Genomic DNA, 12,283 nt, shown 5'->3' on the forward strand with positions numbered 1-12,283 from the left:
CATTTCCTTTCTCATTCCATTGCATAATACTGCAATGTTAGAAATGCACTGACTGTTCATGCACAAAAATATATTGAGATTTTAATGAAATTTACTTGAAGAATATGATCAATACAGGGGGGATATCAGCTTTTCTTAAACAACAGTTACAGATTTCCTTTTTTGTTATGAGTAAGTCCAGAAGAGAATGAGTACAACTCCTTGGGTGTTAAGGACAGCTCTTATGCCAACCAAATCTACTTCACTGGCCAGTTATTTAACTACAGTGCATCAGTTTCCTTTCATAAAATTATTAAAGTTATCAATGCTTGCTTAAAAGGAGTGCTGCATATGTAGGTAGAAATGGCTCACAAGCTTTTGGCTTTCAAATATCTTTTAGGATTCTGGTGCTGAAGAAGAAAAGGCTGCAGCAAATTCTGTTAAAAAGCCATCTCCCTCCAAAGCCCGGAAGAAAAAGCTGAGTAAAAAAGGAAGGAAAATGGCAGGCAGGAAACGGGGACGTCCCAAGAAAATGAACACTGCAAACACAGAGCGCAAGACCAAGAAGAACCAAACTGCACTAGAACTTCTGCACGCTCAAACTGTTTCACAGACATCTTCATCCTCTCCTCAGGGTGAGTTCAAGCTTGGCAGTGGAAGAAGCCAACCTTCTGCCACATGAGCCTAGAGAAGGATCTGAGGCTCTGAATGCAGGCTTGGAGGTTATTCTTCCTTTATTGCTAGGTGTAGTTTGATTTTGTGTCGTAACTTCTCTCTTGCCACCAAAACAAAGCTCCCTGTGAGATGGTGGTATGCTTCTGGGAGAAGATGATGATTGAATCTGTCTGTAGGTACTTGGCCAGAAGCTGTTGCTGGGCTGTGACTGATGGCTTGTCTCTGCTGCTAATGTTCTAAGGATAAATTGTAGATGTGCTTCTAAACAATCTGTTGCAGTATGGTGATCTAGCTAAGTTACTGCATCTTGCATTGTAAATGAGGGGCTCTCCAGTGCTAAAGCTACAGTACTTGCCACACTTGACTTTCATAATCTGAAAGGTTATCTTTGTTTCTCTCTTTAGATGCATACAAGTCACCTCATAGTCCATATTACCAACTACCTCCTAAAGTGCAACGGCATTCGTCTAACCAGCTACTGGTGACACCTACCCCACCTGCACTACAGAAGCTGCTAGGTGAGACTGCAATGTTGTTACTTGTTTGGCATGGGAACCTCTACTTTGAGGTTTCTAAACATGAACATCAAAGGGCTTCTAATAGACAGCCACTGTGGAAAGCTGTATATTGAACAGGAGAGCGGGTTAGCTTCTTCCCCTTTTTGACATCACCACAGGGCCTCTTCTCTTGCTTGCTGCTGAAGCTGGTGTCTTGGTCTGTATTTGTTTTTTGGCATTGTTTCAACTCTCATTTGGCACAAAAGGAAATAAGCTTGGGTTTAGCAAGAATTAAAAATAACTTTAAATGGAAATGTCTAGTCAGAAGTAACTATTTTAAATGAAACCATTCTCTTATTCTTAAATCTTGGGGAACACCACGCCATTTTCTCTGCACAACTTGGAGCAAAGTATATGAGATACTGCCTGAGTTTGAGGTCAGAAAGGTGGTGTGGTTGGAAAATACATTCCATGTGCGAGAGCTGATTTGAGGAAAAACTTGGAGGGTGGTTTTTTGGGACTCCTGGTGTTGTATGTTCCTCTCCATTTCTGAGCATTGAGCATTATCCAGTCTAGGATCACTTCAGAACCTGATGTAATGTTCCTGTCTATGTAGAGACCAAGGACATCAGTGATGTCCTAAACTCCTCTCTTGCTGTGGTGTGTTACAGTTATGACTGAGTTCTTGCTGTAGAGAAAAAGAGTGGTTTAGGGGGACATTTTATGTTGGTGTGTCTGTGGGGGAGCAGGGAGATGGACACTTGCCTGAGTAAACCTTGCTGCAAAGGTCTCTCTACTATCCATTACCTGTTTTGTCTGCCTGTGATTGCAGCAGCTTGGACTTAATCATGTGGTTGGCTTTATGATGAAAAGGGCCCTAATGGTGAGGGCTGGGGAGAAGGGGGGTTCGTTGTTTAATAGGAGACTGGAGATAGGATAGTGATAAGCAAATGCTCCTTGGAGGGTAGAGTGAATGTGGGTGTAGAGCTTGTTGTCTGTGTGTATGGAGGTAGGAGGAGTACAGCAAGCCCTGTCCTTATGAAGCTGGGAGAATGAGCCCTCTGAGCTGTGGGCTGGTTTCCGCTCTTCCAGCTAATCTCTTTTAATGCACTGTAAGTAGAAATAATGAAAGCTGTTCAGCTTCTCTTTCATCATGCAAACACACCATTAGCACCCATCATCTTCCTCTGGTTTCTGAACGTATTGTCATGACTTCTATTGGGATACCTATTAGAAGGAGCTAATGGATCCCAGAGTTCAGCTGGCATGAGAGGATGGATTTTCAGCGTGCTCTAAATTGATCTTTAATGGCTTGGTCAGACTTACAGACCAGATAAAAGGCAAGAGAGGGCAAAATGGGGAGAGGTGTCAAGGGAGCAAATGGGTAAATAGGAGCATTGCACTTACTCTTGCTTGTAATGTATCATCTTATTTATTTTGCAGACTCTTTTAAGATCCAGTACATGCAGTTCATGGCATATATGAAAACTCCTCAGTATAAAGCAAGTCTGCAACAGTTACTGGAGCAGGAAAAGGTCAGTCTCATTTTTAACATTTCTAAACAAAATTGCCAGATTACCAGATGCCTTAAATGGGGATGGAAAGTGCTGGGGATTGGAATTGTGTGCAAGTAACACCAGTTCTAAGGACTCTACCAGAGTAATGCTTAGACTGAACCTGGGGAGTTTATTGCTAACTCAGCCAGTCTTTGTGTGCTTAAATTTCCCATCTGCAAAGTGGGAGAGATGTACCTCCCCTCTTCCCTCTGCCCCTCTACCTAATAAAACTTACTTCAGTATTTCTGGTTTTTCCTCTTATTTTGACATGAAGCATGTGTTCCTGTGCAGGAAGCTGGTGTCTTCAACCCTGTCCTTTTGTCCCACTTGGGTTTGGCATCTGCTTTTCTTCTCTAAATGTTTCAGGGGAGCAAGAGCAAATGTCTCTCACCTCCCCAGCACTATGTGCTGCCTGAACTGGTCCCTGCCCTCCACTTTGAGGGGCTTCCCTGCATGCTGCACCCTGCGAGTCAAACTGCTCTTAGATAATTAAATTGGGCTTAATCTAGCTAAAATTGTGGCAACTTTGAATGAGGACTGTCTTGAAAAACACATAGATACCAATTCCTTGGAGCTGAATTTTCTGCTTTTTGACATCTATTCTTTTCCCACTGTAGAAAAGCCTAAATGAGTTGAGTACTGCAGCATCAGGATGGCTCATTAAACTTGTAACAAATTGAATTATGGGATTAAAAAAGCCCCAAACTGTCATCACTGACTTAAGAGATTTAATGAAGCATCCTTAGTATTGAGAATCTTAATGTGTTAAGATTGCAGCGGTGGGCAAAGTGTAAATTTACCAAGTCGTGGGCTGAAATACATGGAGAGGCAAAGAAACTCCTGCAGCTGTGAAGTGTGTTTGGCTCTGCTATGGAGCCATCTCCCCAGCAGAGGGAGAAGATTTCCAGCCAAACCCCTTTTCTTCTTGTGTTGCTTTACCTCAGTTCTGAATAATTTAATCGCTTTATAAATTAGCCCTGATGAGAGAGACTCGGCTGCTACTTCTGTGGAGGAACCTTTCCCTGTAAAACTCAACAATGTTTGATGGAGTTTTCCATAAGGGGAACTCTTTTTTTTCCAGATGAGATAAGCTAATTTGTGCCACCCTGTTCATTACTGACAGTTGGTTGATGCTGATGTGGTGTTTATGTAGACTTTTTCTATGGTGGTTTCCATTTGTTTTCACTGTCTAACAGCACTTTGAATTTTCAACTTTTTCCTTAAGCAGTTTATTTTTCTTCTGCTTCGTTACTGGTCAGGAAAGTCAGCATGAAGTTAACTTATCTCCTTGCCCAGAAAATAGCCTGAGAAATGATAGTGTGCTAGTACTGTGCCATACACTGAAAGTGTAAATTGAGTGTGGAAAAGTAATCACTTCACGTTGGTGTCTGCGAGTTGTTGCATACTTGAAGACATTAAAATGAGGAATTAAGCATGGGAATTATGGCAAGTTAAACTTCACAAAGGCAAAAGCAGAACTTTGCTGGATGAGATGCTCTTCTATAGCCTGTTTAATGACTCTCTATTACATAAAGGTTTTTCAAGTACAAGAAAAATATTTCTGTAATACACAATAAAATACACAAGATGGATCATAGAATCATAGAATGGTTTGGGTTGGAAAGGACCTTAAGATCATCTAGTTCCAACCCTCCTGCCATGGGCAGGGACACCTTGCACTAAACCATGTCACCCAAGACTCCATCCAACCTGGCCTTGAACACTGCCAGGGTTGGAGCATTCACAACTTCCTTGGGCAACCCATTCCAGTGCCTCACCACCCTCACAATAAAGAACTTCTTCCTTATATATAACCTGAACTTCCCCTGTTTAAGTTTGAACCCATTACCCTTGTCCAGTGTTCAAGGCCAGGTTGGACACAGGGGCTTGGAGCAACCTGCTCTAGTGGAAGGTGTCTCTGCCCATGGCTGGAGGTTGGGACTGGATGAGCTTTAAGGCCCCTTCCAACCCAAATCAGTCAGTGATTTGAACATGCTGTGAGATGCTAGTTCACCAGATTACCCTTAGATGGAGCTGTCAGCTCCTGCTGCTTATAAAGGCTGGATGAGATAACTGCTGTTGAAAGTCTAAAGGCTTTTTTCAGCATCACCTATGGCAGGCTGTTTAGCATTGCAGTGACTCAGCTGCCTTCCCAAATCCTTGGAGTGAGAGGCAACAAGAGCTGTATGCCAGGTCCTGTGTTTCCTCACACAGGTGGAACTTGCCAGCACTGCTCCTTCCCTGCTTGGAAGATCCAGGTGCTTTTTGCCCTGGTCCTCCATGTTTTCTGCAGTGATGGCTCAGTTTCTGCACGATTCTTGTTTAGCCTCAGCAGCAGAAGTTGGAGAAAAGTGTCAGTCTTCAGAGCTTGCTGCTCTTGCTGCATTGATCTTTCAACTGGGAATGGAATAAATGAGACTCTTTAGAAAAGTCCTGTCCTTGCCCTTTGCTGCTCACATACTGCACGGCCATGAAATGAGTAAGGAAGTATCTAGTTAAGGGATGTTATAGGCAGGAAACATTCTGTGAGTGGAAGGGTCATGTGGCCCACTGGAGTAATTCTGGCATTGGAAATACAACTGGTTTGGCTTATTTATGACTTTCTTCCTATCTCCCCCCACAGTGTATTTTAATTTACTGCATGTCTTCCATGTGCATTGTGTAGGAAAACCCTGAACTGGGACTCTGGATATTTAGATTTTGTTCCCAGTTTAGTGACAGGTTTCATACAGATAATATTTTCCAGTTCCATTCCTGCTTGGTAGGATGTGATTATTACTACTGCTACACAATGTACTTGGAGGATAAAAATGATTTTTAACACTGTCCTGATTATATTTTACCATATTGCAGAAAAAACTACTTAATCATAGAATCATAGAATGATCAGGGTTGGAGAGGACCTTAAGATCATCTTGCTTAACTTCAAGTGTTGAACACTAACCAGTACAGGCTCATAGATACCTGAGGCAGAGCTGGATTAGTTCGTACACTTCCCCTCTGAGCTGAGCTTCACTCCCAACTTGCTACAGAAACTAGATGTTTCTAGTTTTATTAAGAGGGACTGTGCTGCAGCTGGTGCTACAAAGTGTATTTTCTCACTCTTCTCTCTTCCAGGAAAAGAATGCTCAGTTGCTGGGGACAGCACAGCAGTTATTCACCCACTGCCAGGCACAGAAAGAGGAAATCAAACGTCTTTTTCAGCAGAAACTTGATGAGGTAGCCCTAATCTGGTGGAAGTGGATGCTTGTTAGTCATCTCCATGCAAAAAAGTTTGATTAAAATTAAACCAGAGTAGTCTCCGGTCTTCAGCCCCTGTTTTGCAGCAGATCATGCTAAATAATGTGAAATCTGTATCACTCTTTGGTTGTGTTTTATCTTCATTGTTGAAATTGTGGTGTTGCCACTCTATGTTCAAGGGCAGGGGGTGACAGACCATGGGCACTGTGGTGTTTTAGCGAAGGATGTATTCCCTGCTGGTGGAACAAACTCTGTGTTGCCAACGCAAGTTCAGAAGCAGAGAAGGAAATGTGGTGGCTCTCTGCAAAACCAGTGTTCTTTTGGCTGGCAAGAAACTAAAGGCCAGTTTTCAAGTTGAATTACTGAAACAGCAGCTCCAAGCGAGTTACTTTTGTCCTTCCTTGTTATCTCCTAGCAATGACAAAGTGCCTTGGAGAATGCTGGGGGAGTTCCTGTAAGCCACATAAGTTCTGCAGGTCTCCTCCATGTCACTTTTGAATGTGACAGTCATCTGGAATAAGTCAAGACCTTACTGAATGATATCTTTCTCCTTCTCACTCTTCGTTTTGTAGTTGGGAGTTAAAGCTCTAACATACAATGACCTGATTCAGGCTCAGAAGGAGATCTCTGCTCACAATCAGCAACTGAAAGAACAGACGAAACAGCTGGAGAAGGATAACAGTGAACTCAGGAACCAGAGCTTACAGCTGGTGTGTACAACACGTGTGTCTGAGTAGCAGGGTGATGCTGCCATTTATATAAGGAGGACAGGTCAGGAGCCCAGGGCTGTCCCTGTCTTCAAGGGATCTTAAAATTGATAAATAATCCAGCTGCCATAGCCCCTCTGTTAGAGGGAAGAATGATGGGGGAAAGAATGTAGATGGTCCTTTTTTGATTCCCCTCTGACCAAATGCTGAGGTAACGGTTGGCTCTGGCCTCAGCTCTGTCCTGTAAACAGCTTTGCCCCTTTATATGTTCTTGCCACTGAATCTGGATCTCTCTGGTCAAGAGGTTTGTCCAGTGCTTGCTTTGTGGCAGCTGTAACTCTTGTACTGTTCATCCTGGTAACTCAAACTGTTCAGGTAGGTGAGGGGGAAATCTGGATGTGGAACTGCTTAGGCAGGGTGGGTGGTAACACTGTTTTTAGAAGTAACCAGGCCACATCCTGCCACATTATCTGGGGAGCACAGGTGGTGTCTGGCTTAAGCTGAGAGGAGTTTTCAGTGGGCTAAGAAGCTTCTTGCTTACATCCAGTTGGAAGGTGCATGGCTTTCAGCTTGTGCCTTGGGTGGTGTGGAGAAAGTTGTCTTTTGATCTGTTTATCCTGTGTCTTTGCAGCTTAAGGCACGGTGTGAAGAACTGAAGCTGGATTGGTCAACCTTGTCACTGGAGAACTTGCTGAAAGAGAAGCAGGCATTGAAGAATCAGATTTCTGAGAAACAAAAGCACTGTTTGGAATTGCAGGTAGAGAGGAAGAAACAAATCTAGAGCCACCAACTTGGGGTAGCTCTTGAGCAATGGGCCAGTTAAGGGATGTGACTAAATATGATGTTAAAGGAGAAGATAGGTGGTTTCCTCCCTCCCCAGATTAATCTTTCTATTAGAGTATTTTAGTCAACTTGAAAAATAAGGATGTGGATAACTTTTAAAGGAAGTAGATGCTATGACCTGATTCCTTGGTAATGCTGTGGAAGAAGGAATCATGGTTTACCATGAGATATAATTTAAAAGCAGGTCCTGCTTGTTTGCGTGTGTGCTCTGATGTCTGGATGCAGCAATCAGTTCCCACAGAATGTCAGTTCCCATAGTGAAAAGAAATTACATGCCTCTGTCTAAGAACTTTTCTTTTGCTGTGAGGTACCTTGACATGGAGTGACTGTTTCCTTCAATGACTGGCAATACTGAGTTACTCCATACTCTGTCTATAGTTGGAGATATGTTTGCTTTTAAGATCTGAAAAGTGTTTTCTAAGAAGCTCTGAGCCCTTCCTTACCTGTGCCTTTTGGTCACAAGCTCAGAGCAGCATCTTGAAATCTGTTTCTCAAATTTTTGGTCTGTTGTTCTCAGAAATGGGGCTGCTTTTCCTGAGAAGCATATGGAGGCAAAAGTCCATAATGTGCTAGAATTGTTAAGTGTGGTCTTTAATCATTGTTTTGTTCTTCATTTAAAGATCAGCATTGTGGAACTTGAGAAGAGTCAAAGACAGCAGGAGCTTATGCAGCTGAAATCATACACGCCGTCTGACGAGTCCCTGTCAGTACAGCTACACAACAAAACCCATTTGAGCCGTGATCCTGAGGCTGATCACGGCAGGTTCCAACTGGAGCTGGAATGCTCCAAGTTTCCTATGCCCCACATCAATGGCATGAGCCCTGAACTGTCCATGAACGGCCATGCTACTCCCTATGAAATTCACAACGCCTTTAGCAGGCCCTCTTCCAAGCAGAACACCCCTCAGTACACAACCTCTCACCTGGACCAAGAAATAGTTCCATGTACCCCAAACCACAGCAGCAGACAGAAGGCAGACAAGATGACAAGCTTGTCCTTACCTGACTATACCAGGTTTTCCCCAGCTAAAATAGCACTAAGGAGACACTTGAATCAAGACCATGGAGTCAATGGAAAAGCAACAGCTAATGAGATACAGAGGTGAGAGTGATCACTTCCCAGGTTGGGAAAGAAGGGGTAGTTGCTTGTTTTAATTACAGTGATTTACTGGGATTGTGGAAAAATATGTTTAAAAGTGAAGATTTATAAGCTATTAAAAGTTTTGTTTCCTGAAACCCAGCTGATGGGGGAAATAAGGTGGTACTGACAGTGCCTGGAGTTTGGTACAGGAATTCCTTACAAAAGAGAAGTCATTCACTTTTGTAGTCTAATGTTCCTACGTCTGTGTTCCAGAGCTGATCATGTCAAAGAGAATGGCCTTACATACCCAAGCCCTGGTATTTCAAATGGCATAAAGCTGAGTCCTCAGGAAACTCGGCCCTCTTCCCCAGCGGCCTTACCAGTTGCAGGCGAGAAGGTAAGACAGCTGCCTGTGCTCAAGTGCAGAGATGTTACACCTGGTTCAACAAGGAAGAAGTTGGCCAAATTAGGGAATGCAGGCACCCTCCTTTCTGTGCTCTGCTTGGCATGGAAAATAATGCAAAATACAGTAGGTGTGATACACCAAAAAATTGCTGGCTAGAGGAAGAGAATAGTGTCCTCATGAAAGATGTGCTTACTTCTGAGCTCCTGGTTTGTAGATGAACTGCACCAGTAATGCAGTGGGACCTCTTTTTAATCTTTTGTATCTCTACTTGAACTTGAAAAGTAGTTTCTTTCATAGTTAAAAAAACCAGAAAAACCAAAAAATTGTCCACGTAATTGCTCCAGCCATGAATCATATTGGTGCTTACTTCAGAGCAAGCAGGTACCCTCTAATAGGAGGATACCATGGAAATATTTTTGGCTACTACATTTTCTGTGTACGGAGGGCCTCAAGATATGAATTCTGCTTTTCACAGAGCTCTAACAACAACGAGAAACGAGCTTGCCTAAGGCATCCTTTTCCTTATGTTTGGGGCCAGCAGTAGCTTGAATTTACATACTTCTGTGCTGTTGGATATTGGTGTCTCGGTAGACTGGTGTTGGTAACAAAGCTGCTCCATGCATGCCCTGTCTTTGCTATATAGTCATTGCTCTTCATCCTGTAATTCTTTAAAAAGGAGGAGGGATATAAATGAGCAGGTTACAGGTAGTTTAAAAAGTCTTTTTAGTAATAGCATGTAGTTAGGAATGTTACTTTCTCTTTTGCATTTACAGGTTTTGAGAGAGAGAACCTCTGTGAGTAATGGAGAAACTATCACCAGCCTACCTATCAGTATTCCTCTCAGCACAGTGCAGCCCAATAAACTCCCTGTTAGTATCCCTCTGGCCAGCGTAGTCCTACCTAGCCGTGTTGAGAAGGTGGTGAGTAAGGGATTGTCAACACTTTCCATCCCTAACTAAAATCACAGTGGGGAGTAATGGGGTGCTGTGCACCAGAATCCTTAGTGGGCTGCTAATCTTGACTGTCTGATGCTTTGGGGGAGGCTGCTGTTGGGATGCATCCTCCTGGCTCTTGGTCATTCTGTAGGTTTTTCCTCTCATATGTCTGTGGGGTGGTGGTGTTTGTGCCAGGAAGGAAAGTAAAGTACCTGCCACAAGTGATCCTAGTCTTAAATGTCCAGCTGGGTGGAAGAGGCACAGAATCTGGGAGTTTGTGGCAGTGAAAGCAGAGAATCACACATGTCAGTTTGTTCTTAGCCCCTGCCTTCTTGCATGGCCCTGGGAGACAAATTCTTCTGCCTCAGTTTGGTCATCTCAAAGCTGTCTATAGCAGGATGAACTCAAATAGCACCTTGACGGTGCAATACCTAATGTGTGAGTGACAGCTCTGTAGCAGCAGAGAAGCAGTTAGAGAACTTCTGGGGCATCTCTTTTTGAAATCCTGCTAAGTCTGTATCACTCAGTGGCAGAGGAGTTTAAAAAAGCCTGGTCCAGTTTCTTCCAGATGTTTGTCACTAAAGTGTTACAGCAGAGAACTGAGAAGTGTCTGCTGCTTTCACGTGAGAGCTGTGGAGCTAGAATCCATCCACAGACGCTTGCCGTATAATCCCATGTTTGGAAAGCTGGAGTTGCTTCATAGTGTTGAATCCATTATCTCTTTCCAGCTGAAGGCTTCTAGTTGGAGCAGAACTAGAGTCTGCCTGGCTGTGAACAGAAGTTGTGTGTCCTCAGAGACAATGTTAGCTCTGGGTGGCATCTTTCACTTCAGCACATTGTTTATTCAGGCAACCATGTCACAGTTGTTTTGCCTGCTTTAGGAAAACACTGCTTGTGTACCAGAGAACACAGCCTGATGCATTCCATGTTCACTTTGGGGTTGTTTTGGGGAACTTTGTGTGCACTGGCGTGAAGACATGGTACAACCGTTTGTTTCCTTTTTGGCTGCCTGTGAAGCAGTGGACTCTGATTGCAGTGCTGTCCTGAGTCTAAACTTCCTGGGATGATGAGCCTGTGCTCCCTGTATCTGCATGGTATCTGCTGTGTGCTAGATACTATTGCAGTATAACTAACCCCAGTATTTGTTTTTGTCCCATAATATGCTGACTGATGCTTTTCTCAAAATAAGCAAAATCTGGGACATTTAGGAAGTAGAAGCACTTGGTCAACCTACTAATGCATGTGAATTTGGTTTAAACTGTTGACTTTTGAGTATACTTCCTGTACTAAAACGCCTGTTTCTCTCCCCAGAGAAGCACACCTAGCCCAGTTCATCAGAGTAGAGACTCATCGACACTTGAAAAGCAGATTGGTGCTAGTTCTCATAATGGCGTAAGCAATGCTGCTGGAAACAAGCCACTGGCTTTGGCTACCTCAGGTAACAGCCTCATCTACACGCAGGTGCCCTGTCTGTGGGGACAGCACCCCCAAGCGTTTCTTGTCAGGTCACTCTGTGCTAGAGAAATGTGGGTTTTGTAATGAGACCAATGAGTCATGGGTGATGATGTTTTGAGACAGCATGTGCCTACAGCTTAGATGCATTCTGGCATAAAGGATTGGTCTGACGTGCCTTTATCTGAGCTGCGGCATCTTGCAGTGTACATAAATAATTGCTTTTGGCAAATTTTTCTATGTGGATTAAGAGATTCCTACCTTTACGATGTGGCAAACCAGTAAAGTGTTATGTAGCTCTGCTATGAGCTGATGATCTGGCTTTAGAAGTTTTATTTTACAGAGTGAGGTTTTAATATCAAAATTAATTTCTTGATGCAGGTCACACTGGTGCGTCATGAGCAGTTGTAAAGGCACAAGTATCTGGGTAGGAAGAAAGGTTGAATGGGGGAGGATAGAGATACCTTAAGTGCAGACACTGCTTGTGAACTTGCTCCTCTGATGAAATTGTGACCTTTAGCTATTCAGGATATGGAAATGTCGTGGACCAGGATAAGTAAGCTCTCGCATCCAGAAGTTATTGTACAGCTGATCCCTCGTCAGAAAGTGCATGTGTTACTGATGTTTACCACCTCAAGAGGCTCGTGTTGTTTCTAGCATCTGTTTTGCAAAGGGGGGCTTGGCTGCAGTTTTCTGTACAACCAGTGAAATACTTAAAAACCCCTTTGTTGTAAACCAACACCATGTTCCCTTCTGCCCCTTCCATTTGATCAGCCCAGAGACAAGGCCTTAGTAGAGCACTGAACCCATTTATGATACACCACGACAAATACTTCGTTCCCTTTCCAACCTTCCTCTCATGTGGCATTCTTCTGCCACAGTGTCTCTGAAGATCCCCTGTCACTTCCTAAG

General features: G+C 43.5%; 1 protein-coding gene across 11 annotated transcripts in view; it reads left to right on the forward strand.

Annotated features, from left to right (window-relative positions):
• DOT1L (DOT1 like histone lysine methyltransferase) overlaps positions 1-12,283 on the forward strand; it is a 77,639-nt gene that overhangs the window by 49,518 nt on the left and 15,838 nt on the right. For 10 of the 11 annotated variants that reach the window (XR_003994719.2, XR_003994718.1, XR_003994721.1 and 7 more), the window contains 10 exons: positions 380-614; positions 1,059-1,172; positions 2,595-2,686; positions 5,825-5,926; positions 6,520-6,657; positions 7,286-7,411; positions 8,118-8,599; positions 8,852-8,975; positions 9,758-9,904; positions 11,231-11,357. Coding sequence is in view for 2 of the 11 variants with exons in the window: in XM_030509215.1 (XP_030365075.1) it covers positions 380-614; positions 1,059-1,172; positions 2,595-2,686; positions 5,825-5,926; positions 6,520-6,657; positions 7,286-7,411; positions 8,118-8,599; positions 8,852-8,975; positions 9,758-9,904; positions 11,231-11,357 (1,687 nt within the window). In the remaining 9 variants the exon portion in view is untranslated. The remainder of the gene's footprint in view (positions 1-379; positions 615-1,058; positions 1,173-2,594; positions 2,687-5,824; positions 5,927-6,519; positions 6,658-7,285; positions 7,412-8,117; positions 8,600-8,851; positions 8,976-9,757; positions 9,905-11,230; positions 11,358-12,283) is intronic. The other variant, XR_003994722.1, reaches the window with a different exon arrangement.

The sequence above is a fragment of the Strigops habroptila genome, chromosome 20, assembly GCF_004027225.2.
Source record: "Strigops habroptila isolate Jane chromosome 20, bStrHab1.2.pri, whole genome shotgun sequence".
NCBI lineage: Eukaryota > Metazoa > Chordata > Aves > Psittaciformes > Psittacidae > Strigops > Strigops habroptila.